Here is a 13,126-nt window from a genome sequence, read left to right as displayed (position 1 = left end):
ATATGGCCTGTTGTTCAGCAAAGTACTTTGTTTCTCTTCCTATGTACAGTAACCCCTTACTTCTATTCTCTGCCCTCGCCTCTCCCTGCCTCGCCTCACCTCATATAGAGGCCAGACAGATGGCACGGCTGGTCAAATGTCCCCTTCCCCACAGAGTCTGTAGTAAACAACTCCTCCCTCTATCCATCTCTCTCTCTCCCTCCCTCTTTTCCAATCCCTTGCTCCCCCATGTCTTAATCCTCTGTGTTCAGTGTCTCTATAACCCCTTTCTACTGTACGTACATTATCCACTGTGCCTAAGGGAGCCGTTCCACCGTGGAGTCGTTCCACCATCACAGTAACTCAACTAACAGAGATATTTCCCCTCAGGTACGAACGTTAAGAAGATCAGGAATGTATTGCGTGCAGGTGTTCATAAAAATTGTATGTAATACATACAGGTAACTGCTGTTCGGCACAAATATTGTATCTCTAGATTCTTTTTTTTATTTTTATAAATGGATGACCTACTTTATACTTTATCATATGACAATGTCACGCCAAAAGTAAAAAGTAAAAAGTAAAAAATAAATAACAGATCTGCAAGTTCACTTGAACAGTTTTTAAATTTGTGAATTATTGCTTTTCGGCTGCCGTGTGCATTTTCAGAACATGTTTATTTTAATAATCATTATCAATCGACTGTGTTCCGGATTGGATCACTGCAGCTAAGACAATATTCAAATTTATCCGTATCACAATTAATCATCTGTATCATCTTTTCTTTGTTTGGTAAAAGGGTAGGCGAAATAATATAAGCTTTTTGATCACAATTGTTTTATATTACTGTAGGAGCGGAATTACAACAACATTTTCTCTAGTTCCTGTAGCTTTGTGGTTGCACCTCCCATTGTGTGCGTTTCCCAAACCCTTACCCGTGGGGTCGTCCTCAGCGACCTCTGGCTCGGCCTCGGCTGCCTCTGCGTCGACCTCGCGGGTGATGGTGCTCACGATGCGGAGCTCGGGGAACAGCGTCACGCCCTCCTGGCTCTCGAACTCGGCGGCGCTGCGGGCGAAGTGGTCGATGCCGCTCAGGCTGATCTTGGGCTCCTCGGGCCGCAGAACCATGACGTAGCCCTCGGCGTCCGGCACCGAAACGCATGCGTCCTCGTTGAAGCACCTGAGGGGACGACATGAGGTTTACCTTCAAGTTCCAATAGCGTAGCAAGACTAACATCACTGCGTGGATATTAGTCTCGTCCCTCTCAGTATTTAATTTTTTGTAGTAGACCCCGCCATAGTAGTAGCCGGTAGTGTAAAACAAGCGCACCCTAAAAGATTGTGTTCTACGGACACAATATTAGCCTACGGTCTCCCCTTGGCTACAAATGCAACCGTTACGCTAAAAATAACAACTCTAATTAATTTTAACTAAGATATTAGATAGAAATTATTATTATTATTATTATTTTTAAATATTTAGCCAGTACGAGCACAAATGTTCCGTTTACTGCTGCTATGGCGGCATCCGTCTTTGTTGTGAAAAAGGAACGAATCTCTTGCAATGTCCAGCTCCATATTTGCCTACTGGGCCCTGGTTGACTATAGCCTGGTTCCAGTCCAATCTGGATGGCCATCACCACGTCGGGTCTGTGAAGTCCTCCCAAAATGTAGAGGGGCCAGACTTGATCTACCTGGGGCAATATGCATTGATCTGCCTGGGCCAATATGCATTGATCTGCCTGGGGCAATATGCATTGCAAAGACTGGCTACTCACCAAAAAGCCGAATTGGCATCAGTGTATTTTGCAGACAATAAATACAAATAAAAGAAGGCAAGAAGGACACAATATTTGACTATTGCACACAGTGAAGCACATCGTCAATGAGTTGGCAGCAGGGATACAAATCTAAACTACTACGTTTTTAGGGGCAAAGTGAAGTTTTGCTTTTATTGTTCTCAATATGAATAATGTTCTGCAATATCTTTCCCCAGAATGTAATACCACTGCAGCAGGCGGCCCCCATGCTGTGCATGAATGTACTTATCTTTGTTCCTCACACTACAGTCTTGTGAACAGTGGTGGAAGAAACCCTCCCATTTTGTTTTACTTAAGTAAAAGTAGCAATACAACAATGTAGAAATACTCTGTTATAAATAAAAGTCCTTTGTATTAAAAATGTGACTTGGAAATGGAAATAGTTTCCACCACTGCTTGTGAATAATGCATTTGGGTGCCGTGGATGTCAACACTGTACTAACACACCGAGCCAAGGACAATAAGATAAAGAATTCCAAATGTTAGAACACAGCTTCTTCTTATATTATCTACCTTGACGTTTCCCTCAAGCTGCTGCATTCCTTTTGTAGCAGCAATGCCGGCTCAAAAACACCTGCCCTCCATTTTACCTCTATATATATATTTATATATATTGTTTAATTGATTTTGTTGCAGGAACCACAGGAACCTTCACAAGCTCATCTGCTGACCTCGACTCACAGATGCAGTTAACGAGCCAGGGTCTAATAACGTTGCTGCTTCCACGTGATCTTGGACGTCATGCTGACGAGGTCACAATGACACTGTGATGTCCTATCGACATCCAAATATCGAGTTATTTGCCTCTCCGTTGATTTCTGGTACAAATATATATAATCTGCGATGGCATTTTCTTGGCCTACTGCCAGCTTACACAAGAAATTTGCCACTGATCGGCCCCAGTGGTTTGCAAGATTAGCCGTGGGCAGACATGAAGACACAAAGACAAGCTCACACGTTGTGACACGTTATGAGCCTGTACATCGGCTATTTTTGGCAAATGTTGGCCTATTTTCGACAATATTGACCTGTTATGACATGCCCAGACTATAGGTTTCATGTGGTTAAATCAGTACTTCTCAAAGTGGGGTCAGCTATTTGAAAATAGCCTATTTACAAGCTCACAACACTGTGAGCTTGTTTTCAAAACATCTTGGAAAACTCGATTTTTCTTTTTACATAAAAAAAAATAATTATTATTATTTTAACAACACAAAACCTGTATGGGGGTCCCTATCAAAACTAAATTCAGACGGGGGTCTGCGGCCAAATACATATTAATTTGGGCGTCCTTGACTGTGTGATAAATGTCCTTACTGTGGCTTACTTACTTGAGCGTGGTGGAGACGCGGAGGTGTCTGATGCCGGGCGTGGGGAACTGGCGTGAGTTCAGGTAGGAGATGTGCTGCATGACCTTATCGAAGGCGTCGATGTCATCGCCCTCCACCGTCAGAGAGGACTGGTTGGGGTTGAACTCCACCTGAGGAATGAACATCAATGGGTTGCTTATGGGAAGATCTTCTTTTATATTTATATGTATCTATATGTTTTGTTTAAGTGTCATCTACGTATAACAGTGGTTCTCAACCTTAATTGAATAAGTGCCCACTTAACGCTGAATCAAGGCCCACTTAACACGGCAGCCCAATTGACTGATTGTGTCCCACCTCAAGATCAATGGCCTTGTGGTTAGAGTGTCCTCCCTGAGACTGGGAGGTCGGGGTTCGATCCCCGGCCGGGTCATACCAAAGACTCTAAAAATGAGACCCAGTGCCTCCCTGCTTGGCACTCAACATCAAGTCCCTGCGACATACTAGCGTCATGTCCAGGGGGTGTACTTGTACATCAAGCTACAGAAACGGGAGATAGGCTCCCTATGGGCCTCATGGCTAGGCAAGGCTACTCAGATCACTGGAACTAACGTAGTAGTAGGACTAACGGCACTTACTGTATGTACAGTACCCTTCCAATAAGAATGTTTCAGTGTTCATTCAAGGGTACATTGTGTTCCATCTAAATCATACTCAGTAAAATGCTGAGTGTTCCTTTAAACTCCGAGTGTACAAATGGAGCAACTCTACAAATTCCATGTGTACAGTACACTCTCTGAGTTAAACTCATGTGGACAGTACACTCTCTGAGTTAAACTCATGTGTACAGTACACTCTCTGAGTTAAATTCCATGTGTACAGTACACTCTCTGAGTTAAACTCATGTGGACAGTACACTCTCTGAGTTAAACTCATGTGGACAGTACACTCTCTGAGTTAAACTCATGTGGACAGTACACTCTCTGAGTTAAATTCCATGTGTACAGTACACTCTCTGAGTTAAACTCATGTGGACAGTACACTCTCTGAGTTAAACTCATGTGTACAGTACACTCTCTGAGTTAAACTCATGTGGACAGTACACTCTCTGAGTTAAATTCCATGTGTACAGTACACTCTCTGAGTTAAACTCATGTGGACAGTACACTCTCTGAGTTAAACTCATGTGGACAGTACACTCTCTGAGTTAAACTCATGTGGACAGTACACTCTCTGAGTTAAACTCATGTGGACAGTACACTCTCTGAGTTAAACTCATGTGGACAGTACACTCTCTGAGTTAAACTCATGTGGACAGTACACTCTCTGAGTTAAACTCATGTGGACAGTACACTCTCTGAGTTAAACTCATGTGGACAGTACACTCTCTGAGTTAAACTCATGTGGACAGTACACTCTCTGAGTTAAACTCATGTGGACAGTACACTCTCTGAGTTAAACTCATGTGGACAGTACACTCTCTGAGTTAAACTCATGTGGACAGTACACTCTCTGAGTTAAACTCATGTGGACAGTACACTCTCTGAGTTAAACTCATGTGTACAGTACACTCTCTGAGTTAAACTCATGTGGACAGTACACTCTCTGAGTTAAACTCATGTGGACAGTACACTCTCTGAGTTAAACTCATGTGTACAGTACACTCTCTGAGTTAAACTCATGTGGACAGTACACTCTCTGAGTTAAACTCATGTGGACAGTACACTCTCTGAGTTAAACTCATGTGGACAGTACACTCTCTGAGTTAAACTCATGTGTACAGTACACTCTCTGAGTTAAATTCCATGTGTACAGTACACTCTCTGAGTTAAACTCATGTGGACAGTACACTCTCTGAGTTAAACTCATGTGGACAGTACACTCTCTGAGTTAAACTCATGTGGACAGTACACTCTCTGAGTTAAATTCCATGTGTACAGTACACTCTCTGAGTTAAACTCATGTGGACAGTACACTCTCTGAGTTAAACTCATGTGTACAGTACACTCTCTGAGTTAAACTCATGTGGACAGTACACTCTCTGAGTTAAACTCATGTGGACAGTACACTCTCTGAGTTAAACTCATGTGGACAGTACACTCTCTGAGTTAAACTCATGTGGACAGTACACTCTCTGAGTTAAACTCATGTGGACAGTACACTCTCTGAGTTAAATTCCATGTGTACAGTACACTCTCTGAGTTAAACTCATGTGGACAGTACACTCTCTGAGTTAAACTCATGTGTACAGTACACTCTCTGAGTTAAACTCATGTGGACAGTACACTCTCTGAGTTAAACTCATGTGGACAGTACACTCTCTGAGTTAAACTCATGTGGACAGTACACTCTCTGAGTTAAACTCATGTGGACAGTACACTCTCTGAGTTAAACTCATGTGGACAGTACACTCTCTGAGTTAAACTCATGTGGACAGTACACTCTCTGAGTTAAACTCATGTGGACAGTACACTCTCTGAGTTAAACTCATGTGGACAGTACACTCTCTGAGTTAAACTCATGTGGACAGTACACTCTCTGAGTTAAACTCATGTGGACAGTACACTCTCTGAGTTAAACTCATGTGGACAGTACACTCTCTGAGTTAAACTCATGTGGACAGTACACTCTCTGAGTTAAACTCATGTGGACAGTACACTCTCTGAGTTAAACTCATGTGGACAGTACACTCTCTGAGTTAAACTCATGTGGACAGTACACTCTCTGAGTTAAACTCATGTGGACAGTACACTCTCTGAGTTAAACTCATGTGGACAGTACACTCTCTGAGTTAAACTCATGTGGACAGTACACTCTCTGAGTTAAACTCATGTGGACAGTACACTCTCTGAGTTAAACTCATGTGGACAGTACACTCTCTGAGTTAAACTCAGGAATTCACACAGTGTGTCAGTCTGAGCCCCAGGCGTCCGGTTGCTGAGTGTGTGTGTGGCCCATATAGGGGGTCTCTGGAGTGGCGTGGGGTCATGCTCACCTTGACGGCTGAAGCCACCTCCTCGGGCAGCTGCACATCCAGGCCCTCCTTGCAGGTGTACAGGCAGTCGATCACCTTCTTGTTCTCCAGCTTGCCAGAACGGATCATGAGCCCTGCGAGATTCCCGCGGAAAAACTGGGCCATGCGAGCGTTGCCGCCTGAACACACCGGAATGAACGGAATGGGGAAGAAACACACACACACACACACAGAAAAGAAACACATAGTCAGTCAGGCGTACAATGTGCGGTTTTGACCTTTTCTCAGCTAGCGATTCAAGCGTCTCAATGTGCAAAGCCGGTGTGACTGGTGCTCATGCAAGTTAGAATATATGCCCTTACAAGGTACAAGGCCTGGGGCCCAGATAGTATGAGTGAATGAGAGTCAGAGAGAAAGAGAGAGAGAGAGAGAGAGAGAGAGAGAGAGAGAGAGAGAGAGAGAGAGAGAGAGAGAGAAGGTTGACGGATGACTTGATGCAGGCCTTCAGCCACATGCAACATCAGCCATAACATGGTGTTTGGTAACACCATGTTTCTTTACAGCCTTGCTGTGGGGGTTTGAACAGGCAAAATTAAACCAGAGGAGAAGTGGGGAAAAAAAGGCTGTTGTGAAATGTCGCATCCCATTTATTCAACGTGACCTGAACCACTTATCGAATCAGTCTGTTACTTTTCTGTTTCAGTGCACCTTGGTATTTCAGTGCTGTGAGCTACCCTGTGCTGTGTAGGTGAGAAAGTCGTGCAGGGGAATCGAGCTGTGCCGAAACATGACGAGCATAGGTCTGCGTCACTGCAGAGACCGTGACAAACCTGGCCGCCCGCATCTCAAGGTTAACGCAGTCATCCAGCTGAGCCGTGCATGTGCGTGTGCGTGCGTGCGTGTGTGTGGCTGAGTGTGTGTGTGTGCTTGTGTGCGTGTGCGGGGTGAGTGTGAGGCTACTGCTGTGGTCTTGTTATGTGATACGGAGAAGATGGTGCATATCACACCAAGGTCATGCTCTGAAAGAGGAGACAGCATGCCCAAACACTGCAGCCAGTTCAGGGGTTTGAGCTCAATTTATCTTAAATTTGTCTATTTATGTTCTGGGCTTGTATCGGGAATCGAGAGCGCCAACTGTCTGATTGGTTGAATGGAGATAAAACTGCATCATGTTTATGGAGAGCAGAGCAAATGAAAGAATGAAAACAAGGGATGTGTGTGTGTGTGTGTGTGTGTGTGTGTGTGTGTGTGTGTGTAGACAGCAAAACTGAGGCAGGCAATAAAGAAACCCACAACAATGAATCCACTAATCCATACTACATCATGCTGCGATGGGGTTACAGAGAACAGAATCGTGCCGCTAGAATGGACCGGAATCATTCTTAAATGGACCGGAGTCTTTCTAGAATGGACCAGAGTCATTCTACTGAAAAATGTCATGAGGATGCAGTTAGGATGGAGGGACGGACATCATGGACAAATGGACAAAATCTGAGGAATAAGCGAAAGACTTGAGCAACCTGTAGCGGGCTCAGAGACTGTCTCAGTGTCATTGTCATGTCCTGAGTTGTCTGTAGGGGGTAGAGACAAAGAAGAGCGGGGACAGACAGGGAGGAGAGTTGAGGATTTGAAGAACAAACTAAGATATGACACAAGGAGGTCACATCAATGCATCATCCAATAATCATCTAGCATGGAGAGAGTTAATACTGTACTTGGACAATAGCATATACACAGAACATTTACAATTTAGGCATTTAGCAGACACTCTTAATCCAGAGCGATTTACAGTAAGAAAGAACAACACATGGTAATACATCAAACACATAGTCATCAAGGATCATAAGCAAGCTAAGAACCTAGCATCTGTCTAACAGTAGAATGTCTGTACAATGAACCTATGAGTATACACTATAGAGTGCTATAGAGTGCTTATGTCTCTAAATTAAATGCTATGTAAATTACATACATTTAGCCTTTGCATACGCCTGTAAGGTCGTCAAGGCTAGTGCAAGTGCTACGGCAAGTGCTACGGGCTAACATGGAGTCTGAAGAGGTGAGTTTTCAGACTACGGGGAAGTTCATTGGAGCCAAAAGGGAGAAGAGTCTGGGACGCGTGGAGCGTTGTCCCAGCTGTTTTAGTGAAGGTTCTGCCTCCCTGTGTTGTGCATTTGTACAGCCTGTACAGGTAGTGTTTATTATCTCTGTTAGTATATACTCTGTATATATCTGTAATAACAAGCAGCAACAAAACGCGAGTCACCGAATCTTTGGAGAGAGAGGCGACCATCATAACATTAATAACCACTCTCCAAACATTCACTTGCACTGTCAAATACTGAATGTTAATTTAACTCAACAAATGGAACCAAATGGTTCCTACTTTGAGATTCCTCCATATTGAAATGTTATAATTTCTTAGTTCTCAGTATTTCCCATGTCATAATATCCCATCACAGCGGTCTACGCAGAACGTGTCAGACATGTACCTTGCCAGCAGGCGCCAATGGTGAGCTGGGACTCAATCCTGGAGGCGTGCAGGGGGTAGTCCTCTGTGACCAGGAAGGGCTCGAACGTGGCGCCGTCCACGAACAGAGTGACCGACGGCAGCTCCACGTTCACCACATAGTGATGCCACTCTTTGTCACACACCTGGGGGGACAAAGAGGGGGTCAGGTTATGATTTACATGGCTGTCAAGAAGCACAACAGCCTAAGAGGAGTACACTGTGTCCTTCAACAACGCTTCCAGCTTCCTCATAAAAGGCTCTCATAAACCACGTGGTTGGTTATGAAATAAAGGGTAGGACATTCCCCATGGTTTGTGGTCCATGTAGCCGGGGTCATCATAAGGCACCTTTATATAAGAGGTTATAATACATTTCTATTTAATTAATAATAATATGTAGTATTACTGATCTTACTGCTAGATTTCTACTTAATTGCACGTGGGTATCACACACTAAAAATAACATTTGGTGGGCGACACCACCCGCGCAACAAAGTTTATCTGACTTAAATGTCATTATTTCATTTTAAGCTTTTACACACACTACGCCTGTTAGTTCAATTATTGTCTTATCCTTACGGGTCCATTTGGTTTCATTTTACAGTCTCAGGAGTTAGATTACTGTTAAACATCTTCACAAGAAGTCTACACAATTATAGAATGTAGAAGAATAGTTATTTTGATCAACGTTTTCCTGTTCCTCTCCTAATGGTACCAACATCAATACAGCATGGAATCGTGAATCTGGACAAAGGTTTTGGTGGTCTGTGGCTCAAAGGCCAAATAAATAATGGACCACCTTGATATGAGAAGGGTGGAAAAGCAGCGTGGCACGGGACTGACCTGGTCCAGTTTCCAGTGGAACTCGGCTGGTTTGTAGTTCTCTGCCTCTGGTTTGTAGTTCTCTGCCTCTGACGGCTCCTGGCGGAGCAGGAGGATCAGACGGCAGTTGTGCACGTACAGAGAGTAGTGGTGTCTGTTCATCTCTGCAGAGGAAAGGAAACTCCTTCAAAACACAACATCTTCAAGTGGAAAGTGGTTTTGTTTTAAAAGTTAACTAGACAAAGGGAGTTAAATTAAATGTAATGTAGAGCGAAAACAGGTGGGGCGGGGCGACTATAGAGCCCTGCAGTCCAGTCAAGTTAGTCAACAGTCCAGTTTAAGTGGTTAATAAGTCCATTTGGTCTTACTCAGCCAAGACTTTTGTTAGTTGATCCGTTGTTTTCTGTGCTTTATCTATACACATCTCCGATAATCCTTAATTATAAACTTGGTTATAACTTATAACCCTTTATTACATGGCTTGGTTGAATGCTTGATTCTGATTGGTCAATCACCGAATTCAGTGGTGTGTTATTTCTGGATAATGACCGCTCCGCTGTATAACAGGCCGATGTCTAATGAAAGACTCAGAGCACCTGGCTGCAGCCGTGGCGCTGCTTGGATTTTATGCTGTACCCAACATGACAGCCATGTAAACTAACACACAATGTCATTTAACTAAACAACATGCGTTCAATACTGTTCAATAATGTTTTTGAAAACATTTGAAGCGAGAAATAGACGATGCTCTAACCCCGAATCTATCGACAATGACCACGCAGCCATACATAATCCCTTACTTAATTGTGCCAGTCTATAGATTAACCAATAGCCATTGTTACATCAACATTAGAATGTAAAGATGTCAACTAACCCTGGGAAAGGCATGGTCTCGCAGCATGATTAAACCATTTCTCAAATTTGTTGAGTAAGTCAAATTAGTCGACTACTAGTCGTGCATTCTGTTGTGTACTGCCAGTTTTCAAATCAAACCGGATCCTGTAAAAGCGTACAGTTCAAAGAAGTCAAACCAGTACACCCACATTCAGTTTCCATTGTGCACAGTTTGGGATTAGACTGCACTTACGGCAGACAGAAATGGCTGACGTTTTGAGTCAGCCATAATACATAACTAAACATGTAATTGTGCACAACATGTCCTAGATATTAATGTGCAGAAAAACAGGCTGGATATGGGGTCATACATTACACTGAGGTCAAGTGAATGGAGACTTATGGCCCAGGGCACAGCGATCCTGATGTAATCCTTCTTATATAAGCAGTGGGAGATATGCTGATGAACCCACATGCCCACCCCCACACACCAACACAACACATGCAAGAGATTGCACATGTGACAACACAGTGAACATACGACACAAAACATCCGAATAGTGTGTGTGTGTGTGTGTGTGTGTGTGTGTGTGTGTGTGTGTGTGTGTGTGTGTGTGTGTGTGTGTGTGTGTGTGTGTGTGTGTGTGTGTATGTGTATGTGTATGTGTATTTATTTATTTTAAGTTTTGATTATGCATTGAACTAGCAGAAAGTAAATAATGTTCTAGATGTCTTTACTAGCGTTGCCAAAGCATATTATTGAATGGAAGCCTGAGGGTGGGTGCATGATGTCTTTATTTTTCAAGTTATTCTCACACCATATGTGCTGGATTCATTAGTTGAACATTGAAATGTCCCTGGTGTGATACTTACAGCACATTCACGTGCCAGAATTAAATAAACACAGGACGCTCTCAGAACAAAGCCCCTCTGTTATGGGATGGCTTGCATTTACAATGCAGCACAAAAGCATCAAGATGTGTAGCGTGTATCGTTGTGTAGCGTTTAGCGTTGTGCCTATAAATATCAAATATAGAGGAACTGTTGAAGACATGCAATAGATAGACCATATTCACATGGCGGCCATGTTGGCATTTTGCATTGAAAAAGCAGGGTGGCAACAGGGTGGCCTTTCAAGGTTCAAGGTTGTTTATTAGTGTCCCCAAAGGGCAAAAGGTTTTACAGCAGGTCAAAAGGCTTGAAACACATATAAATACATCAGTCAGACCAAAGTTATTGCTGCTTTCATTAACTTAATGTCAAGATGGCCGTTAAGTTAATGAATAGACATTTATATGTCTATGATTATTACCTGTCTTGTCAGAGTTGCACAGGATGGTTTCCTTCTCGTGGGCCCCTGGGCCGTGCCTCATCCACACAGAGATGGTGAAGGGGTCCTTGAGGTTGGTGCTCAGCACGCCGTCGGGCACCTTGATTGCCTGGGTGCCGTTGAACTCAAACACCTGGTCACTGTCGTGGCCGTTGTCCGTGGGCAGGCCCACCGTCCAGTTGGCAGAGCTGCTGGGTGCGGGCAGCAGCTCCACGGTACCTGTGCTGGCACCTGAAACCAGGCACAGGTTTGTTTAGATACAAAGTAGTGAATTAAATAAGAAGCACAGCATGAACTGTTTTTTTTGTGGTGAAGGTCTTGCGGTTCTCAATAAATCAACTAGTTATTTATTTTTGAGGTAATTAAAAAAGAGCCAACTAAAATATTTATTGTACTGTGAAGCCAGGAAATATATCTATGTAGTGTAGTCAAATTAATCCTTAACGCTGTGATTAGAATAATTTGATTCATAAGTGATTCATTGGTATGTCAGTACATGTATACAACTCCAATCAACTCAATTCAAAGTTTATTTATAAAGCGCATTTACAATGACAACCTAAGTGCTATACAGACCAGAACGACAAGACAGCAAAATAAAAATGTAAAAATAAGTCAAATACAAATAATATACACGGTTAAAGGCAGCAACATTCTTACCACACAGCTTGTGAAGAGATTTCTCAGAATAGGTGTCTCTGTCGCAGCCCTTCCCAATGTGGCTGGTCTCCAGCTCGATGCTGGCCTTGATGGAGGTGATTGGCTCATCACAGGTCTCCAGGTGCATGCTGGGGAAAAGAGCCAGGCTGCCTGTGCCTGGCTCATACTCTGTCCTCTTATTGAAGCCTGAGAGGATAAGACAGACGGAGAGAGACAGACCGACCGACAGAGAGACAGAAAGTGAGAGAGAGAGAGAGAGAGAGAGAGAGAGAGAAAGGAGGGGGGAGGGGAGTGAGATTCCCTTCAGCGCACAAACAATAACAGACTTACTTTGCTAATTTATTAAGAGGCTGTTTTAATTATCCCAACCACATTAAAAGTTCTAAGAGCTTAGGGGAGTTAAATAACCTTCTGACAATGTCTTCCTGTGTGTGTTCTGTGAGCAAGTCATGGCGCTGTTGTTCCCCACAGACACACACTATCAGTGACGTAACTTGGTGAAACAGAGTGTGTAAGGGAACTAAGGGGAGCTTTGATACCTTGCCAGCCGGGCTTGCAGGTGGGCTTGATATTGATCTTGACCAGCACATCCTCTGAGGCACGGTTCTTCCCACAGTCGTAGGCAGTCACGGTCAGCTTGTACATGTGCTCTTTGGCATAGTTCAGTTTCTCTGTGTTCTTGATGAAACCTGGGAAAATAAAAAGAAGAAAGTCAAGCTTACAAAGTGAAATATCATGCTGTTGTTTTTTTTACCGACAATGTGACGGTATTCTGCGCATGACTATTGCTTTCAGAAGATATTTACACACATTTCAGTTAGATGTTCAGCGAAATAAACCAACACATTAATTGGATGATCGACTTCTGTGACATTTCAAGGAGACCGTG

At 43.4% G+C, this 13,126-nt stretch overlaps 1 protein-coding gene across 4 annotated transcripts in view; it reads right to left on the bottom strand.

Annotated features, from left to right (window-relative positions):
* clstn1 (calsyntenin 1) overlaps nucleotides 1-13,126 on the bottom strand; it is a 47,608-nt gene that overhangs the window by 10,579 nt on the left and 23,903 nt on the right. For 2 of the 4 annotated variants that reach the window (XM_083770190.1, XM_083770191.1), the window contains 9 exons: nucleotides 12,777-12,926; nucleotides 12,238-12,423; nucleotides 11,560-11,808; nucleotides 9,435-9,577; nucleotides 8,573-8,735; nucleotides 7,604-7,654; nucleotides 6,105-6,262; nucleotides 3,131-3,279; nucleotides 915-1,159 (listed from right to left, as the gene is read on the bottom strand). In XM_083770190.1, coding sequence (XP_083626316.1) covers nucleotides 915-1,159; nucleotides 3,131-3,279; nucleotides 6,105-6,262; nucleotides 7,604-7,654; nucleotides 8,573-8,735; nucleotides 9,435-9,577; nucleotides 11,560-11,808; nucleotides 12,238-12,423; nucleotides 12,777-12,926 — 1,494 coding nt within the window. The remainder of the gene's footprint in view (nucleotides 1-914; nucleotides 1,160-3,130; nucleotides 3,280-6,104; nucleotides 6,263-7,603; nucleotides 7,655-8,572; nucleotides 8,736-9,434; nucleotides 9,578-11,559; nucleotides 11,809-12,237; nucleotides 12,424-12,776; nucleotides 12,927-13,126) is intronic. The other 2 variants (XM_083770192.1, XM_083770193.1) reach the window with 1 other exon arrangement.

Source organism: Protomyctophum parallelum, assembly GCF_964188405.1.
Source record: "Protomyctophum parallelum genome assembly, chromosome: 7".
NCBI classification, from domain to species: domain Eukaryota; kingdom Metazoa; phylum Chordata; class Actinopteri; order Myctophiformes; family Myctophidae; genus Protomyctophum; species Protomyctophum parallelum.
This window is presented reverse-complemented; position numbering and strand designations above follow the sequence as displayed.